General features: G+C 37.3%; 3 protein-coding genes across 4 annotated transcripts; 2 read left to right on the top strand and 1 right to left on the bottom strand.

The window, feature by feature from the left end:
• The first annotated feature begins 2,330 nt into the window (after positions 1-2,330).
• LOC121990169 (calcium/calmodulin-regulated receptor-like kinase 2) lies at positions 2,331-7,675 on the top strand. Its single transcript, XM_042544370.1, has 9 exons — positions 2,331-2,539; positions 3,174-3,533; positions 4,520-4,673; positions 5,770-5,896; positions 6,090-6,175; positions 6,249-6,320; positions 6,524-6,730; positions 6,816-7,255; positions 7,567-7,675. Exons 2-8 carry the CDS (start codon positions 3,220-3,222, stop codon positions 7,134-7,136), a joined length of 1,281 nt encoding a protein of 426 aa, XP_042400304.1. The 5' UTR covers positions 2,331-2,539; positions 3,174-3,219; the 3' UTR covers positions 7,137-7,255; positions 7,567-7,675.
• Positions 7,642-12,327, top strand: LOC121990177 (transcription factor BIM2-like). 2 transcript variants are annotated; one of them, XM_042544380.1, is made up of 9 exons: positions 7,642-7,777; positions 7,970-8,081; positions 9,156-9,225; positions 9,311-9,406; positions 10,252-10,290; positions 10,388-10,595; positions 10,672-10,822; positions 11,290-11,428; positions 11,873-12,327. In XM_042544380.1, the coding sequence occupies exons 1-9, from the start codon at positions 7,681-7,683 to the stop codon at positions 11,984-11,986; spliced, it is 1,026 nt and encodes a 341-aa protein (XP_042400314.1). In that variant the 5' UTR covers positions 7,642-7,680; the 3' UTR covers positions 11,987-12,327. The 2 variants fall into 2 exon arrangements, with proteins under 2 accessions (XP_042400314.1, XP_042400321.1); XM_042544387.1 differs by having other exon boundaries at positions 10,678-10,822.
• A 1,449-nt stretch (positions 12,328-13,776) lies between these two features.
• On the bottom strand, positions 13,777-17,452 carry LOC121990197 (rhamnogalacturonan I rhamnosyltransferase 1-like). The gene is made up of 8 exons (XM_042544394.1): positions 16,608-17,452; positions 15,947-16,014; positions 15,746-15,834; positions 15,512-15,677; positions 15,129-15,418; positions 14,844-15,048; positions 14,604-14,761; positions 13,777-14,433 (listed from the first exon to the last, which is right to left on the bottom strand). Exons 1-8 carry the CDS (start codon positions 16,936-16,938, stop codon positions 14,190-14,192), a joined length of 1,551 nt encoding a protein of 516 aa, XP_042400328.1. The 5' UTR covers positions 16,939-17,452; the 3' UTR covers positions 13,777-14,189.
• Positions 17,453-17,792: the final 340 nt, after the last annotated feature.

The raw sequence follows: 17,792 nt of genomic DNA on the forward strand, positions 1-17,792 counted from the left end.
GTCCGAGACGCCTCTTCTTCCTTTGGCAATGAATCAATCTGTAGATGACAATGAGTTGCACCTTAAGAAGATTGCAACAGCTAGCTGAAAGGAGCAAGTTTATACGAACCTGCAGCCCAATGCTTTAGGATTTGAGAAGAAGACACCAAGCACCATGCACTTAATTTGAGCGTGAGTTCAATTGTTTGCAAATTCTTCCACAATTTTCTTCTTCTTCTTCTTCTTCTTCTTCTTCTTTGTTTCTTTCTTTCAAATGAAATGTTCAGAAGAATAGAAGATGAAACCCCCACGTACCAACTCAGTAACACAGACTTAGATTTGGAAATTTTGGAATCTTATGTTAAAATATTATCCTTGAGATAAGTAGCATGATTAAACCCACACTCAAATTAAAGAATAAGGATGACTTAGCGAAAACAGTCGAAAAAGGGAGGAGTTCATTTTTGAAAGGTGAACACAAAGAACAATGATGCACAAGGTTTACTAAATGAGAGATTTTTGTCGGCCACCAATCAACAATGGAGTTATTAGAGATGAAGGATGATCGATGTTGAACATGATAAACCAACTAATGACAGATGTTTGGAGATAGGGCAAGATTGTCGATAATGTTGCAACTTCTTTAGTCCATTCCTTGACAACAAATTAATGATCCTTAAGTTCTAGTTTTAAATCTTAAATTTGAGTTAGCAAGTTGAAGAGAAATTCATTCATAGGAAGTTAGTTTAGGCGAGTCCAACCGATATAGTTTTCCTCATATATCAAAATAAAATTATCGATTTAATAAATAAAATATATTTTTACTTACTTTATTGTAGCAGTAAAAAAAAGAGAGAGAGGGAATAATCTCACTTATATGGGTCAAATGACTCACAAGCAACCGACCTAAGGATCTAAATATCCAGGTTCTCGTCTCGGGATCATGGTATCGTGGTAGAATATTCAAATTATCTCTCAGGTATTCGCGGTTCAAACCTCAGGTACGACGTATTTGCAAAAATTTTTCCTCCAAATAGGAGGTGTAATCAAAAGATGTTGAGCTTCTGGGCTAACCGTCACGTGCACTTCCCGATTTACCCTAATGATCGGTGGGAAACTTCCGTGGGACCGAGCCGGTCACCCTAGGCTTGACATTACCCGGCCCGGTTAATATTTTTTTTAGATATCCAGGTTCTCTCCCCTGAAGCTATGGTGCAGTGGCAGGACATCTAGGTTGTCACTCAGGCACCCACGGTTCAAGCCCTAGCTATGACGAATTTGCAGGAATTTTTCCTCCAAATGGGACATGCAACTAAAGGATGCTGGGCTCCTGGGCTGCCCGCTGCGAGCGCTTTCCGATTTATTCTAGTGGCCGATGGAAAATTTCCGTGGGGCCAAGCCGATCACCCAGGTTCGGCGTTACCCAACTTGATTAATCATTTTTTTTAGATATTCATTTTAGATATCTAGGTTCTCAAGGTATTTTTTTAGGTTATAGAAAATTTTCCTCTAAATGAGGGATACAATCAAAGAATATTGGGCTTCTGGGCTGGCCGCCACGTGCATTTCTCAATTTATCTTGATGGTTAGTGGAAAACTTTCATGGGACCGAGCCGGTCACTTCAGGGATAGCCAATGAGGTTAACTTAATTATCATATTTTTTAAAGATATACAGGTTGTAATTCAGGTATTCTCGGTTTGATCCCCAGTTATACCTATTTGTAGAAATTTTTTCTTTAAATGGGATGCACAATCAAAGGATGGTGGACTCTTGGATTACTCGCTGTGTGTGTTTCCTAATTTACCTTAGTAATCGATAGAAAAATTTTATAGGGTCAGACTGAAACCCTCATAGCTAGCTAATAAAATTAATTAGATTTATTATTATTTTTATTATATTATACATAGTATTTAGGGTCAAAAATAGTATTTTAAATATATATCAATATTATATTTTCTTAAATGAAAATCAAAACCAAGATCCAAGCGAACCATGGGCATGTGGGGTCAAACAATATTCCCATACAAGTCAACGATGTTGTCTTTTCTCTTATCCCTTATTGACTTGGCTTCGTTGACCAAATCTACCGAGCATGTTTTTTTCTCACAATTGCGATTTAAAATACACTTAAAATAAATAAATAAATAAATTTTAATAACGGTTTCGCAAGTAATCGTTGATTCGTTTCTTATGTTCTCTCGACCTTCATTTTAGTAACATACCCGCCAATAAAACCAAACTACGACCGTTCTGAACCGGCCGGCTCGATTAAATTAACCCAGGGTCGGACGGAATTAAATCGATCTGCGACTACATCGTACCTCTAGGGGTCTCCGTAGGTGTTCTTCGTCGTACTCTCGGACTCCGTCGTCTCTCGTACGCTCCGATCGAGTCCATCGTCTCGGCTTGTTCTTCGCCAACAGATTGATGCGGCAAAGAGGGGCGAGAAATCCGAAGTGGGATTCGACTACTTTGATCCAGTGATGCGTATTCGACGTTGAGCTGAAAGGGGGTTTTAGCTCCCATCTCCTGTGATTCGCTTCGTGTCGATTTATTAGGTCTGGCTTTCCTATCGATTTCAGTTTACTGATTTGTTGGGTAAAATTTTGGGTTTTGGCGATAAGGCTTAGCAATAGCGGTAAGGAACTTTTATTTTTTATTTTTCTTTGTTGAATCTTGAGTTTGGTAAGGTTTTAGTTGTATTTTGCTTTTCTTCTCGTTGTTATTGGTTCCTACAAGGCTTCAGGCATCCCTTTGAAGTGATAAAACCAACCGATTTCTTCTAGTCTGTTGTTTTCAGTGATTTGCAGACCTTGACACTTGACAGTTTGCTGAGCTAGTTCTCTTTGGGTGTGTAGCAGATCATTTAGGGTACTCCTCAGTTGACCTTTGTCTTCCTTTGCCACATCTAGAAAATCTTGTGTAATTTCCTTAGTTACTTGGGTGATCTATTTGCATTTTACTTGCTAATATTATATGCCAAAATAGCGTTCCTGAAACGATACGGATGGTGGTTATGTAATGTTGTTGCCCTAAATTGTTGGAATTTATGGCTTGTTTTTATGTTGTTTCTTAATTTCCATAAACAAATGGTTTGACGAACAACTTTATATTCTGCCACTTTCGTAATTTCCATAAACATATGGTCAGATGAAAAACTTTATATTCTGTTTTTTTTTTTTTTCATTGTAGGTCTTCAATTTTTTATGTTCTTGTGAGAATCTAAAGGTCTTACGAAATGAGGAGCCAGATGTTGAAAATCACTCTAGGGGTCTCCGTAGGTGTTGCTATTGGGATTTTGATAGGGTGTGGTGCATTGATTTTTATGAGGCTCTACAGAAAGCGTTCTGGCTTCCAGCTTCATCCAAGAGATGTCAGCACAGCAACTCTTCCTATACGTGCAAATGGTGTTAACGCAAGCATTGATTCAAGTGCATCAATCTCTGTTTCTAACATTGATTCCAGAAAGCAATACATGACAAAAAGGAATGCTCCACAACAAAATAAAGACCTTTTTGCTTCTCTTTCAGCCATTCCAAGATACTCTTACAAGTATGCAGTCATTTTAAATTTCCTATTTCTTAGTTATCTGTTCTTTTTTATTCATACTGCATTTATTCTCTCAATTAGCTTGTAACATCGAGGATGAGTTAACGTCTTCACTTTTTGTATGGTGGTACTTTTCTAAAACTGAACTCTATCACTTAAAACAGTTATTATTCATACATATTATTTAGGCTGCCACATTTGCATGCTTCATAGCTTAAACTGCCTGAGAATTAACATTCAAAGATTAAATCAACCTTTGTTATTCTTTGGATAATTTGGGGATTATGTGGCCTCTCAAAGAACCAGTATGTTCCATATGTGCTCCTCATGGAATCTGATTTGATCCTTGTTTAACATTTTCCCAGAAAACAATGTTTTTAATAGTTTGGGTCTGTAGTATTTCTTGTCACCAATCAAGATGTAGTTTCTGGTGGGAAAAAATAAACATCATGTTTCATCAATTTATCTCACTAAATTGAATGCCCAATTATATAATGATAGTCCAGGAGTGTTGGTAAATATTAGTTTCATATTTTGAGTCTGTTCTCATTCCAGCATAGCCTATATTTACATGTTGTGATTTTTGATATTTCTTTTTTATCGAATTTGTTCAACGAGAAGGTTAAACTATTATGGAACCTCAGTATTACTCTCTTACAGTAAATGTTATTGTGCAATGAGTATTTAATATTGTTAACCAATTAAGGAAATTCCTACACTACTCTAACAATAATCTTAGATTGTCATTTTCGGGAGATTAGTTTGTCTCGACAATTTTGTGCTCAGTCTCAGATACATAGTATAATTGATAGGCATAATATCAAAATTGGAATTCTGTGTTGCATTATCAAAACTTATGCATATTCTATAGAGGTGTTTGTAAATTCATTTTCTTTCAGTAACATATGGCAACAAAATAGCAGTTTGATGATGCAATTGCTAAATCATTTGGAGATATGATTTCATCAAGATTCTATTGTATTAACTAGGGACATTCAGAAAGCCACACAAAACTTTACAACAATTCTAGGGCAGGGATCTTTTGGGCCTGTATATAAAGCTACAATGCCTAAAGGGGAATTGGTGGCTGTTAAGGTGCTGGCAAGTGATTCAAGCCAAGGTGAAAAGGAGTTCCAAACAGAGGTATTCTAGTCAGTTTTTGGGACAATAAATGCATGAAAAAGAACTTAATAACATTGTTTAGATGCCTCGGCCTGAGACGCTTGGTGGTTACAAGGGAATGCATAAGGGAACACATAACATGAGCTGAATATATACCCATGTAATGGTTATTTCATAATAAATGCCAAAAATTATTCTCTTTCTTCAAACTTAACATGGTATTACATGATCTTGATCATCACCCATATGGTTTCCAGCACGCTATCATGTGTTTCTGTATTTGGCATTATAGGAAGAAGTTCACTCGATAGATTTGTTTTCTCATTTTATCTTCTTTTTTTTTCTTTTTATTTATATCTCTTATTCATGTGCTGGTTGATCTGAGGTTGAAGGGGCTGCCGCCTCTGTGCCCCATAAATATATCTCAAAGTTTTGTTTAGTTATGTTGTTCGTTTTTATAGTTATGGTCTTGCTTAGTGTCATCCTTTCATGTGTATGGGAACTTTTTCAAGTTTATGCAACAAGTTGAATATAAATGGTAGCCAACGTTTTGCTCAAAGGGGAGTGTTAAGAGTGTTACTAGTTTACTACGTGTAGTGGGGTCATTGTCCACATATTGGTACTTCTAGGTTAGGCTTTTATCATGAGTACTATATGTATCCATGTTATTTTTATTTATTCCTGCAAAATCCCATCCGTGATGAGATATAAACAATTGGTTATGCGAACTATATAAAAAACATTTCATATATATAGTCTCAGTCCTGCAAAGTTCTATCTCAGAATACATGTAGAACCTTTGTAAATCATCCACGATGAGATTACTTGCAACTTGATAACCTAAGAATCGACAACATTCATCAGATGTCGAGCAATTCATTCACAGATCCGAACTCTAGCAAGAGGTGCATGCAACCAGCGAATTCCATCATGCAATCTTACAAGTAACAGTGGTTATACCGTGTGTCACATTTTAGTATTGATATCAATGCAAGCCAAGACATTCTAAATGGAGTGCTCACAGCATTTTATTATTTAGTTTCTTCCGGAAATGCCTTGTTATATTTTCATTTTATAGACATTGATTGTAATGTTTGTTTCCCTTCTATCTGTTTAGGTACTTCTACTTAGTAGGTTGCACCACAGGAATCTTGTGAATTTGGTTGGATATTGTATAGATAAAAGTCAGCGCATGCTTGTTTATGAATTCATGACCAATGGCAATCTTGCTACCCTCTTATACAGTAAGTTCCGAATTATTCTTTGATTGTCCCTTCACTTGCATACTTTGTTGATATATATATATATATATATATATATATATATATATATATCAAATAGATTGTGGACTTCTTGTTCATTCTGGTGTTTCATTTTATGCCAATATCTCTATGCATGGCCCTCATGAGTGCATTTGAACACATGCCATGAACTTAGACGATGGACCAAGGATTTTGAGCTGGGAGGAGAGGGTGCAAATTGCATACGATGTCTCAAACGGAATAGAGTATCTTCACGAAGGGGTATGCTTTATTTCACTTGAAGATGTTGGCTACTGTCTCAAGCATGTTAATCATTTCAATTATTTGCTCACAGGCTGTCCCACACGTCGTACATCGAGATCTAAAATCAGCTAACATATTGTTGGACAAATCAATGAGGGCCAAGGTGAGAAATTCCTGCACAACCTTTGTATCTTGCCAATTTTGCTACGGGCTGTATATTGCAGATCCTTTATAATCAAATATCATGTTAGTTGAACTGATATGGCCCTTGTCTTACATTTTTAGAACCTTGCAGATTTCATTGGTTTTGTTTCCTTCACGTCTTGGCATTCCGGAATAATCTTTTCTCTCCAAACATGTTCTCAGGTTTCTGACTTTGGTCTGTCCAAGGAAGAAGATACATTCGATGGAAGAAAGTCAGGTCTCAAGGGCACATATGGTTACATGGACCCAGACTACATGTCAACGAACAAGTTCACAAAGAAGAGTGATATATACAGTTTCGGAATCATATTGTTCGAGCTAATCACAGCAATAAATCCACAGCAAGGTCTAATGGACTATATCGATCTTGTAAGTTGCTCTATGTACAAAGAATGCGGCCACACTTGATCACTTAAAACTGTCTGCTTACATTGCTGCATTTTACTCTTGTCAGGCAGTGATAGGTGAGGATGGCAAAGCCGACTGGGAAGAGATTGTCGATAAGAGGCTTGTTGGAAGAAGCAGCCCAGGGGAGGTAAAGCTTCTAGCTGACATTGCTTACAAGTGCTTGCACAAGGTACCTAGAAAGCGTCCCTCGATAGGGGATGTCAATCAGGCAATCGCAAGAATAGCTAGGCGTCGCCTAGTCGAGAACGATACATTTCTCCCACCGGGCAGCGAGGCCGCTGGAGTTTTAAGGATGATTGAGAATCAACAGATGGAGCTGAGCAACATGGCCACAATAAAAAGCCATCATCAACCAGTGAAACTATGAATCATCTAATTTTGTCTGTTCACTAGTGTGGATCAGCTCTAGTTAGCTCGGTGCAACAATGTAGATATGGATGCTTTATCAAATTGGTCACAAAATAATCTAGCAGGATCCCAACACAAGTAAGTTGTGTGGATCGTTGAAGATCTAGCTTTGACAAATTCATCCAGATATTTATTTGTCTAAAATAGTTAAATTTTGATCCTTTTAAGAACTAAAAAAGGAAAAAAAATCTGTTGTTTTGGATTGTGTCTATAAAAAGGACGACTAGAAAAGATCTGTTCCTGCTATATTTGGAAAATTTACTTTTTCTTTTTCTTTAGTTTTTCTGTAAAGCGCCAACTAAAGTCTTAGGGCTCGAATTCCATTTAATTTTATTATTATTATTTTAAAAAATATACTTCTTATTAAGCAATTCCTCCTTTCGACGCAGTGGCCGCCACGCTGCCGCCGCTCCAAATCCTCTTTGTTCCTTCGGCGCCGCCGTCGCCGATAGCTTAGTTTTGTTCTTCGTCTTCCCAATTTGTTTATTCTCCCCGAGAGTTCCATGGAAGCGGCTGCGTTGAGATCCAGTAGGGGATTCGAAGAAGAGGATGACGATGATCGCGAATTTGGGAAGAGAGAGAGCCCCTTCTCCCATAAAGGTTCCCATTTCCTTTGCCATCTTTCTTTTTTCCTTTTCTTACTCGTTTTGCTGCTTATAGAACCTAAACGGTGAGCCTCGGCTTTCACCTTAAGATTTTCTTTTTCAAAATTTTGTCCTTTATGGGATTCCTCTCGGGGGCTTTCAGATTAGTACTGATGTGTTCGTATGCTCGCCTTGTTGGTGACGACAGATTTAGGGACCAAAATAGATGGAAAAGGAAGTGGAACCGATGACCTGCCCAGTAGCCCAAGATCAAAACATTCTGCAATGGAGCAGCGGAGAAGAAACAAAATTAATGACAGGCAAGTAGATGGAATGGTAGTATACGTGTACTTCCTGTGTAACATTATCCATCTTTTTATTTAAGACCCCTAGTTAACATTTTGCCTGAACTGTTTGCTTTGTAAGTTTTGAGCGGTTACAAACTGCAGTGCTTTATTTAGGCAGCTAGGCGTTTTGCTTCTGACCTTCTACTTGTTTGGTGTTTTGGATGATCTTCCAGAAAATGATGTAGGCATACTAACAATGTATCCTTACATAAAAGTTAAAACTTGTAGTCGAATAAGACTTGTATAGTCAAATTCTAAAGAGTTGCGATGCACTGCTAGTTGTTATTTGGAGTTATGTTGTTTTACTTTATGATGTACATTTCAGAAGTATTTTTCCTACATCTTGAGGATGGAGTGGCTCTAAGGCGGTAGCTATGTGGTATTTGATCATTCTCCGAGTGATTGAGCTAGTTGGACACCATTGTCTGAAATTGCACTTGCAAAACAAGGAGTTCCCTACCTTGCATTAGCGACCCCCAGCACATGAGGAACCACTATTTTTTAGTAAAAGATAATGACCTGTGTGTGTTAGGCAAAACATCTTCCATTATTGTTCTTAATTTTGATTTTAAGTAACCATTACCTCATTATCTATTAAGTGTCCTTGGAGAATGGTGGTCATGGAAGGTTAAGATCCCTAGATCAACCCTGTGGTTAAAATATGCAAGAACTTCCTTTGTCAAACAAATAAGTATCATTTGAAATTAGGAATTAATTTTCATCTTTCTCTTGAACTATCTTTCTTGGAAACTCTTTTATGTTTTAGTGCCCATGCTTGCATTTGGTTATTCTGCTTATGAATCAATTGATAGTCGCTTAAGTTTCTGTTTGTTACTTTAGGCGGCCTGAATTGGAAAAATTAGCAACTAGGATGCTTTATTCTATTAAACTGGGAGTGGAACAAATGTGTTTTTGTTAGCTTCCTTGACTAAATTTATCTTTTCTAAATTTTTTTTGTCTATTTTAAATGTAGCAACAGATGAGATGTGGTTTCCCCTTTTTATGTGGATAATTATATTGCATTAGAAACATCTTCTGTACTTGCAGATTTCAGATACTCGGGGAACTCATACCTCATAGCGATCAGAAGAGAGATAAAGCATCATTGCTTCTGGAGGTAAAAATATTACAAGTGCATAGCTTTTTTTCTCTTTCCTTCAACCATGTGCCTTTATATTTATAGTTCTTCATGGATATAACAGGTAATCGAATACATACGGTTTTTACAAGAAAAGATTCAAAAGTATGAGACCTCGTACTCAGGATGGAATCATGATGATGCAAAATTAATGCCATGGGTAATAATTTGATAGGCTTCCTGACTGTATATTCATATTTGCTTAAAACATTGAATTGGAGCTGGATTTCTCGGTGACAGTTTTTTTTTTTTGTTAATTTCTTAAAATCATATCATCTACTTTAGCCTAATTATTTGATCATCAGTTTTAGACCTTGGCTTGAACGTTTTTTATCGTGAGTATATTATGAAAAATAAATCTTAAAGTCTGCCTGTCACCTTAGTCATAAAAAATCTTTGTTGGAAGGCCGTGTACGAGTCTTTAAATTGTTTTTATGAACTTTGAATGTGTGAAAAAAGAAGAAAGTCAGAATAAAGAGTATGATTAAACAGCAGTCCTATGGAGCTGAAGTTTTTCAAATAGTGTACTGCTGAACGCTAGAGCAACAGAAAATTCCTGAATAGGTTCAAAGAGATTTCAGGGTGAACTCTGGATCTGAAAAGTTCGTCCTTAGCTTGAGCAAGTTTATTATGATGCAACAACCATTTTATCAACTTCACTTCCTGTTTGGTTTTGTGTTAAGTCTTGTCAAGTACTTTGTGACCCGTCCTCCGCTTGGAGACTAACATGCTAAGGTGAACAAAAAATGCTGTTGTGTATGTGGGGAAACTGTTAGTTGATGTGACCTTATATCATCACTGTCAATAGACTACTGGCCATAACCATTAGTTTATCATGTCTCTTTAATGTTTTTTCACAGCAAGTGACTCCCAGCAAATGTTTCTTGTTTTCCCCTACATTAATTTTCATTTTCTTAAAGATGGGTTCAAATATTTTGAAAGTATGTTTCCATGCATAGCTATAGGGACACTATTAATTTTTGGTAATTTTGTTTGCCTCTCCAGGGGAAATTTTATTGCCGATCATTATGGAAAAATGCACAGGTAATTTTCACTTGGAGAATCAAAGAAATGGACATTTTATTGTTCGTGTTCATATTTCTCTTGTGAAGTTTTTTTCAATTGTTTTATTGTACAACAGAATAACCAAGTCAACATAGATGGTTTGCCTGATGCATCTCAAGTCATAAGAAATAGTTCTGTGCCTGCATCTGTTTTCTCTGGACAGTATGATGAAAGCAACATCTCAGTTACACCTGCTATGCTTCCAAATCCCCAGAATCCAACAGAATCAGAACTAGTTCCCAGTGTACCCTACAAGACAACAGAAACGGCAACAGGTTTTATAAGTAAGTTCGATTTCTGTATCATGGCCAAATTTATTATCCACTGTTTTAGGGTATGCTGTCACACGTTTTATTTCAGATGCAGACAACATGCCTTCTCAAGCTCAATCATATTGGTTAGGATTGTCCAGCCCTGCTGATTGTGCTGTGAGCAATGCAATACTGAATGAACAAGAAGAGTTGATAATTGATGAAGGCACATTCAATGCATCTGCCACTTACTCACAGGGGTATGTATTGGGTTTTTGTTAGGTTGGACATTTTAGTAATAGCTGTTTGTTGGTGATTTTTTGTTCCAGATAGAGTTAAGAATCCATTTGGCTAGTTATTTTACAGTGAGGATGGTTTTGTTCTCATCTTTTGTCACTCTTTTCATCCTCTCCATTCCCTTATATGGTTTCTTCATGTACTAAAGTAGGATATTGTAACTTCGAAGCAACTTCAACAAGATCAAATCTTTCTATTTCCGATATAATTTTAGTTCTGATGTTAATCCTTTTTATGTAATTATAGATTTTATTGATATCTGGTCTACTTCTTTCTTGCTATATTTTGTGTTTTCATTTGCATGTACAATGTCAGGTTGCATATTGCATGGGTTCATGGAGGTGATTTGTTTTGAAAATTTATTTCAGTTAATTGCATTCCAATCTGCTACTTCATATTCTCTAAATTAACCATTACTTCTCGCTAACAGGCTTTTGACGACACTAACTCAAGCACTGCAAAATTCTGGTGTCGATATTTCCCAAGCCAATATCTCTGTGCAAATTAATCTCGGCAAGCGAGCATCTAACAGACGACCTGTTGCTACTGTTTCATTATCTGAATTCAGGGTATAGATTTGCTTATCATTCTAATGGTTTTTTATTTTCATTTTTTCGACATGGAATACCACATTGAGTGAATTATTGTTTCATCAGTTGCCCTAAAAATTATTCTATGGCTTCTTTTGTTGTTTTCAATAGATGAATGTTGCTTAGTAATTCATTGAATTATTAAACCAAATGGAGCTCAACCTTAGGCTGGATTGGCTGGCATCTCTACTTTTGTCTGCAACAAGATTGTATTTTATACATGGTATTTTATGCATGTATACATGGTCATTTGAAAGTTTCGACCAGGAGCTTTTCTATAACCTCCTCTATTTAGGTTTCCGGCTAAGTTGTCAATTTGTCATATGAAACAGTCGATATTGTATAGCGCGACATTTTATCCATCGTCTATATGTCTTATGCCATGTTTACTTCACTCACTCTAGTTTTCCTTGACATTTATAGGATCCTGATGAATCTACATCATTAATTAACCAAGCTGTTCATCAATCTATGATGGTAGACATCAGTGAGGAATCATCACAAGCATCTAGGAGACAAAAAGCAGATAACAACTAATGCTTCTATCTCTTCCTACATCGCTATATCAAATAACCATTACCATCATTGTATATTCTGATCATGTAGGAATGCTTCCATGCCTGTGAAGTTTGCCAATTTTTCTTGAATTGTTGTTGCATGTGAGATTTTTGTGTTCTCAAACTTTCGTCACATTTACTGCCTGGATGATTTACTCTATTGGCTTTTGCACTCATTGAATGAGTATTGAGCCAAGTATTTAGATTAGCACCGTAGAAGTAGGCTACAATTGACAAATCAGTATTCATTACTTATTATTACTCATGATTATGTATGTAACTAGCTCGACTATTTTAAAAATGTATATATTCTAGATGTTTTGATGAGAATGTGAACAGACTTATCATCCAATTGTTTCATTTGCTCATTTATTATACTTATTATCAGGTTCTGTAACCCTCTAATGGTGGTTCAATGAATGAGTGAATGAATGTGTCCTCATGAAATGCTCAATTGGCTAGAGGATAATGGATTTATTATAATGGGACAGAGATTAATTCCCGACATACGTCTTTAGGAAAAAATTCTTTCCACTTCTTAGCCACTTACGGTTGGCTATAAGTTGACTTTGGGATTTACTTTCTTTTGTATAAAATGGGAACGTACTGCGAGGGACACCTGGGATTAACGTAATCACTTTTTACTATGTTGAATGAATGAATGCAAGTATGAATCTCTAGGGGTGTAAATGAGTCAAGCCGCTCATGAGTTATTCGAAGCTTGATTCGATAAAAGCTCGTTTGAACTCGTTTAATGAGGCTCGTTAAGATAAACAAACCAAGCTCAAGTTTCACAATATTCGGCTCGTTAGTTCATGAACATGCTCGGTAAGTTCATAGATCAACTTTTAAATAAAAATTCTTAGCTACTTACGGTTGGCTATAAGTTGACTTTGAGATTTACTTTCTTTTATATAAAATGGGAACGTACTGCGAGGGACACCTGGGATTAACGTAATCACTTTTTACTATGTTGAATGAATGAATGCAAGTATGAATCTCTAGGGATGTAAATGAGTCAAGCCGCTCGTGAGCTATTCGAAGCACGATTCGATAAAAGCTCGTTTGAGCTCGTTTAATGAGGCTCGTTAAGATAAACAAATCAAGCTCAAGCTTCACAATATTCAGCTCGTTAGCTCGTGAACATGTTCGGTAAGTTCATAAATCAATTTTTAAATAAAAAATAATAATTTTGATATTGAATTTATAGATTTTACACTCTACTTATGAAAAACATAGACGAATATATTAAATTTATTTATTAGAATAAAATTATAAATTTTAACAAGAATATTATAATTTTTTAAAAAATATATAATTTAGTTGTAATGAATATTTAAATTTATAATTTATATTTATTAAGCTCGTTTAGACTCGATAAAAGCTCGTGAGCCATGAATATATTCGTTAAATAAAGTTCGAGCTCGGCTCGATTATAAACGAGTCAAACTCAAACATCCAAGAGTTCGACTCGGCTCGATTACACCCTTATGAATCTCAAAAATCTCAAGGTCAAAACTTAACTTTGATGAATTATAAGAGATTCCTCCAATCGGTAGTGGATCTAAGAAAGTGAGATAGACTGTCGTGAGTATTGCCAAATTTATCTTAATAGTCAGCGTGAAATAGTCAGCGTGAAATTTTTATAGGATCGAGTCGATAATATCTGTTGACTAAAAAAATGATTAGAAGTGCATATAGGAAGAGTTGTTATAAGACTTTTGATAAGCATCAGAACAATCTCATGGAACTAAACAAATCGATATCAAATGCATAAATATGACTTGATTTACTGGAACAAAATTCACATTTTCAATCATCAAAAAAAGAGAGAGATAACTGTCATCCAACAAGATCGCGAATTGAGATAAATTAGTCTTTTTTTTCCATCTCCTATGCTGTACAAGCAGTCGAAAATTGCCAGAGTTTTAGATCTTTTCCCACTCATCTTTATGTACAAGGATCAGATTTATTATGGAGAGAATGATATGTAACAAATATGTATATTTGAGAAGCTGCATGAATGATGACTCCTCCAGTATCCTAACCTTTTCTTGTACATCGACATTTCCTTAAGGAAATTCTCCATCTTTTCTTATAGCGGAGCGAAGATCTCAGTAGAATGATCGATTGATGTTCTCCAAAATGTGGTGATCTAGGTGCGAATGACACAGTGATAGAGCTCATGAAGTCCATGACTTATCAGTTTGTGGGAGACACTCTTGTGGATTGGCATAGAAATAGTCTTCTTCCTTAGGCCTGTCAGGAATTACGGATCGCGAAGTAGGCCACCCCATGTGATTAGCATGAGCGGCCTTGACCGATAAAGAAAAGTCATCCCACCCTAGAGTTCCGTTATCGTACTGGTCAATCAGTTCGACAAGGAGTTTTCGGTCTAAGACGATGGTCTTCTTGAAACCCAAGGCTCTGCAAATCATACAATAGCTAACCTTAGGAAAGACAAGTACAAGGCGAAAACAATTACTCCAAGGAAATAAGATTTATCATCATTAGCCAAAGGCATTGCTTATATGTCGAGCCATAAAGAAAATTCTTCGTCTGAAACAATGTCATTGAAGAGATGGAAAGGATGGTACCTGCGATGACCCTCAACGACCTTAGCCATGTTTCCGTCGTAGGTTGGTATAAAGATATCACTATTCAAAGAAACAATGTAATCTAAGGCTGCCATTTGCGACGAGTGGTTCTGGAAATATTTCAGATCTGATTGTCCCAATAATATTTCCTTCCTCACCTGTCCATAGATCAGAAAGCTAATTAAGGAAAATAAGAACTATAAGATAACTAACCAATGACAAGCTCTAACAAAAACACACCAGATTTGGAAATGCATCAGAAAGGGCTTCCATTCTTCTTTTCCCACCAAATATTTCTCCAGCTGCTATATATACTTGGATATCACGATCTATCTCTAGTGCTCTCAAAATAAGAGCAATCTCTTCAGGTGTTAAGGGGCAGAGTCCATCTTTCCTTTTTGTTTCAGAGTCGATAACTTTCTCCTTCCACCACGGATATGCATACCTGTATATTAGATAACCATGTAGGTGCTGATAGAAACCAAAGAAACTAGACTTAACATAAGCGAAAAAAAACTATCATACCTCATTCTTGTTAACTCTTCTGCCTCTTCACTAGTGCAACCATGAGTACATCCAGAAAAAGCTAACATGTCCATCTCGTATCTTAAATGAAGAACCAAAACGGGGCCATTTTTCTGCAGAATTCTCACCGCCCGTCTACCCAATTCTTCAATCTGAGAAGTGAATCTCAGAGCATCATAGTTCACTCGGCAACGTAACTTCTGAATCTCAATTGGTAGGCCATTATTTGCAAGCCTTGCATCCGTCCTATTGAAGTGCACAACCTTGTACTTCTTCACCAAAGGAAGAATCTAGTTGGCAGAACGACATTACTATGAGTACTATAGTAGGGTAATAGCAATTAACAACATTGTTTCGCCATGCTTAAAAAAGAATTAACCAACCTGATCGTAGTAGTAAGACCAATCAGACCAACTAATAGGCGGCATAGAGTACACCATTCCTAGTTCAGCCTTACTCTTTAATCTAGGTGGTAGTTCTTTCAATATCCGGACCTCATCTCGCAATGAAGTGATAAAGTGATCGACATCAAAAATGTCTTGGAACTCACTGAAATATCAGGATATACCAATTTAGTGAATGCCAGAATGAAATTTGAACAAACAATTCGCACACACCTGGTATCAGCCCAAAATGATGTCTTATCCAACTCTGGAACTATGAGTGTCACATTTAGATATCTTGCAATAGCCACCATATCACATATCTGAAGAAAACAATTGTTTCATCAGTCATTACTCATTCATATTTTCATGCAAAGCAAAGTGATGACATATATTATCCGATTTGAAGAGCAAAGTGTTGATCTAATCCTTTACCGCTGCTCGCATTTGGTTAAGCCCTCCATTGCATGAGATCATTATGTACCCGTTATTTCTGTAGATTCCTAGAGGAAAATAAATAAATTCATAGACAGGAGGAGATAATTATGCTTAAATTACAGCTAAAAATATGACACAGGAGATAGATAGTTATGCTTAGATTACAGCTAAAAATATTCAACGATTTCCTTCCATCTGGTGGTTAGAGATTTTTGTGACCGCAGCAAAAACTAATGACTATAAACGATGGGAAAATCTTGGGCATGCCATCATAAGGAAGAGATGACGAAACAAGCACTGATAGTGGTTTAAAAGATATATCGTGGTGCGCCACAAATAAAGGAATCACAAGCACAAAATTAGTAAAAAAAAAAAAAATCATAGTGGGCACTCATCAATGGTTCGGAACCGGTCAACCATAAGGAAACACAAAGGTAATGCAAGCTAACCATTTCTTTCCATAGTCAAAGAAAAAAAGGCAAATGGAAACAAGGACCAAGAAATCAAACGTTTTGAGTTTGAAAGAAAGAAAAGAAATCACGCATCCAACGTATTAAACAACAAATTGAACGAAGCAATGCTGTTTGTAATGCAAATCTGTAGGTTATTAATAGATTTCATTCATACAGAATCAAAATCGTGAAAATAAATAACTCACTTTTAGGGGGAAGAACAATCTTGTCGACGACTGGGGTGACTTGTTTCGCGTTAAGTAGTGAATCCGGCGGAGTAAAGCAAGAAGGCCAAGCTTTCAGGACCTTGGACCCCCACGACTCCCGCAGCACCGTGAGCTGGAGGATGCACGTCCAGAACAGAACGGTGGTCATCGTCCTCATCATCCAAAGCTTTAGCTTGGACCTCTCCTTCATCTTCTCCACCTTCGCCTCGCCTCCTGATTTCATCCCATGATACCTCTCTCCTCTGGACTCGGGTCCTTTCGTCCTCCCGAACTTGCACATCTTCTGAGACCAAAATGCGCTGCGCCCCATAGACAACAAAATCGCCTCGCATTCAATTCGAATCCTCTCTTCTCCACTAAATCCAACAGAGAACAATCAAATCTCCGATGCAAATGATGCGAGCTTACAGAAGCACAAATCTTCGACGAAACAGCCAAAATTTTTCAATCTAACAAAAGCCCCACCCAGGGAAAAAAAACTGACAAAAATCAATTTTTCAGCAGATTAACACGCCACCAACCTCTGTCATAATCAAGTTCCCTGAAAGGATCTCCCACCGAAAAGAACGAAAAAAAAAAAAAGACTTGGTTTTGACGCGGGGCGGAAAACGGCACCAGCTGGCTGGATTTGGAGGGACTTGGGGGCGATTTCGACGGCGTAACCGACGACACGCGATCGGAGATCGCAAGAGGAAGACAGCAGAGAAGGATTACTCTACGCCGCCCGCCCACATTGCGATCGAAGAGAAGGAGAGCGCCTTCGAACGAAGAGGAGACGAAGAAAGGGGAAGCGGGCGTCGGTGGCTAAAATAATATTGTATTTTCGTATAAGAATCGATGGAAGCGGCCTCGTGTCCCTTGTCGTTTCAATATTCGTATCTGTCGGATCGTGATATCCACCGCTCGACATTACCCCCCACAGTATGGTGGGTCCCTGACGTCCTTGCGAATAAAAGGATGTGTAAGCACTTGGGTGGTTCCAGAGATTTCCAGTCCTGCTGGGTAACAGATTGCTGTGCGCCAGCTCACTTAAGCGGGTCCACCATCCGATCAATAGGAAGGGTGGTATTATAGGGGTGTTTAACGGGTCGGATCCTGTTGATGGCCTCCAACCGAGGCGCCGACGAGGCCTAAATATACTCTTTTTGTTTTTTTACTTAAATT

The sequence above is a fragment of the Zingiber officinale genome, chromosome 1B (genome assembly GCF_018446385.1).
Source record: "Zingiber officinale cultivar Zhangliang chromosome 1B, Zo_v1.1, whole genome shotgun sequence".
Taxonomy (NCBI): domain Eukaryota; kingdom Viridiplantae; phylum Streptophyta; class Magnoliopsida; order Zingiberales; family Zingiberaceae; genus Zingiber; species Zingiber officinale.

Coding starts and splice junctions, on each gene's coding strand:
- LOC121990197 (XM_042544394.1), bottom strand. CDS start 16,938: ATGGGGCGCAGCGCATTTTGGTCTCAGAAGATGTGCAAGTTCGGGAGG. Junction 16,015..16,607: donor GATTGTTCTTCCCCCTAAAA/GTGAGTTATTTA, acceptor ATTTTCCTCTAG/GAATCTACAGAAATAACGGG. Junction 14,762..14,843: donor CTGATGCATTTCCAAATCTG/GTGTGTTTTTGT, acceptor ATCTATGGACAG/GTGAGGAAGGAAATATTATT.
- LOC121990169 (XM_042544370.1), top strand. CDS start 3,220: ATGAGGAGCCAGATGTTGAAAATCACTCTAGGGGTCTCCGTAGGTGTT. Junction 5,897..6,089: donor TCTTGCTACCCTCTTATACA/GTAAGTTCCGAA, acceptor CCATGAACTTAG/ACGATGGACCAAGGATTTTG. Junction 6,176..6,248: donor TAGAGTATCTTCACGAAGGG/GTATGCTTTATT, acceptor ATTTGCTCACAG/GCTGTCCCACACGTCGTACA.
- LOC121990177 (XM_042544380.1), top strand. CDS start 7,681: ATGGAAGCGGCTGCGTTGAGATCCAGTAGGGGATTCGAAGAAGAGGAT. Junction 8,082..9,155: donor AGAAACAAAATTAATGACAG/GCAAGTAGATGG, acceptor CTGTACTTGCAG/ATTTCAGATACTCGGGGAAC. Junction 10,823..11,289: donor TCTGCCACTTACTCACAGGG/GTATGTATTGGG, acceptor TCTCGCTAACAG/GCTTTTGACGACACTAACTC.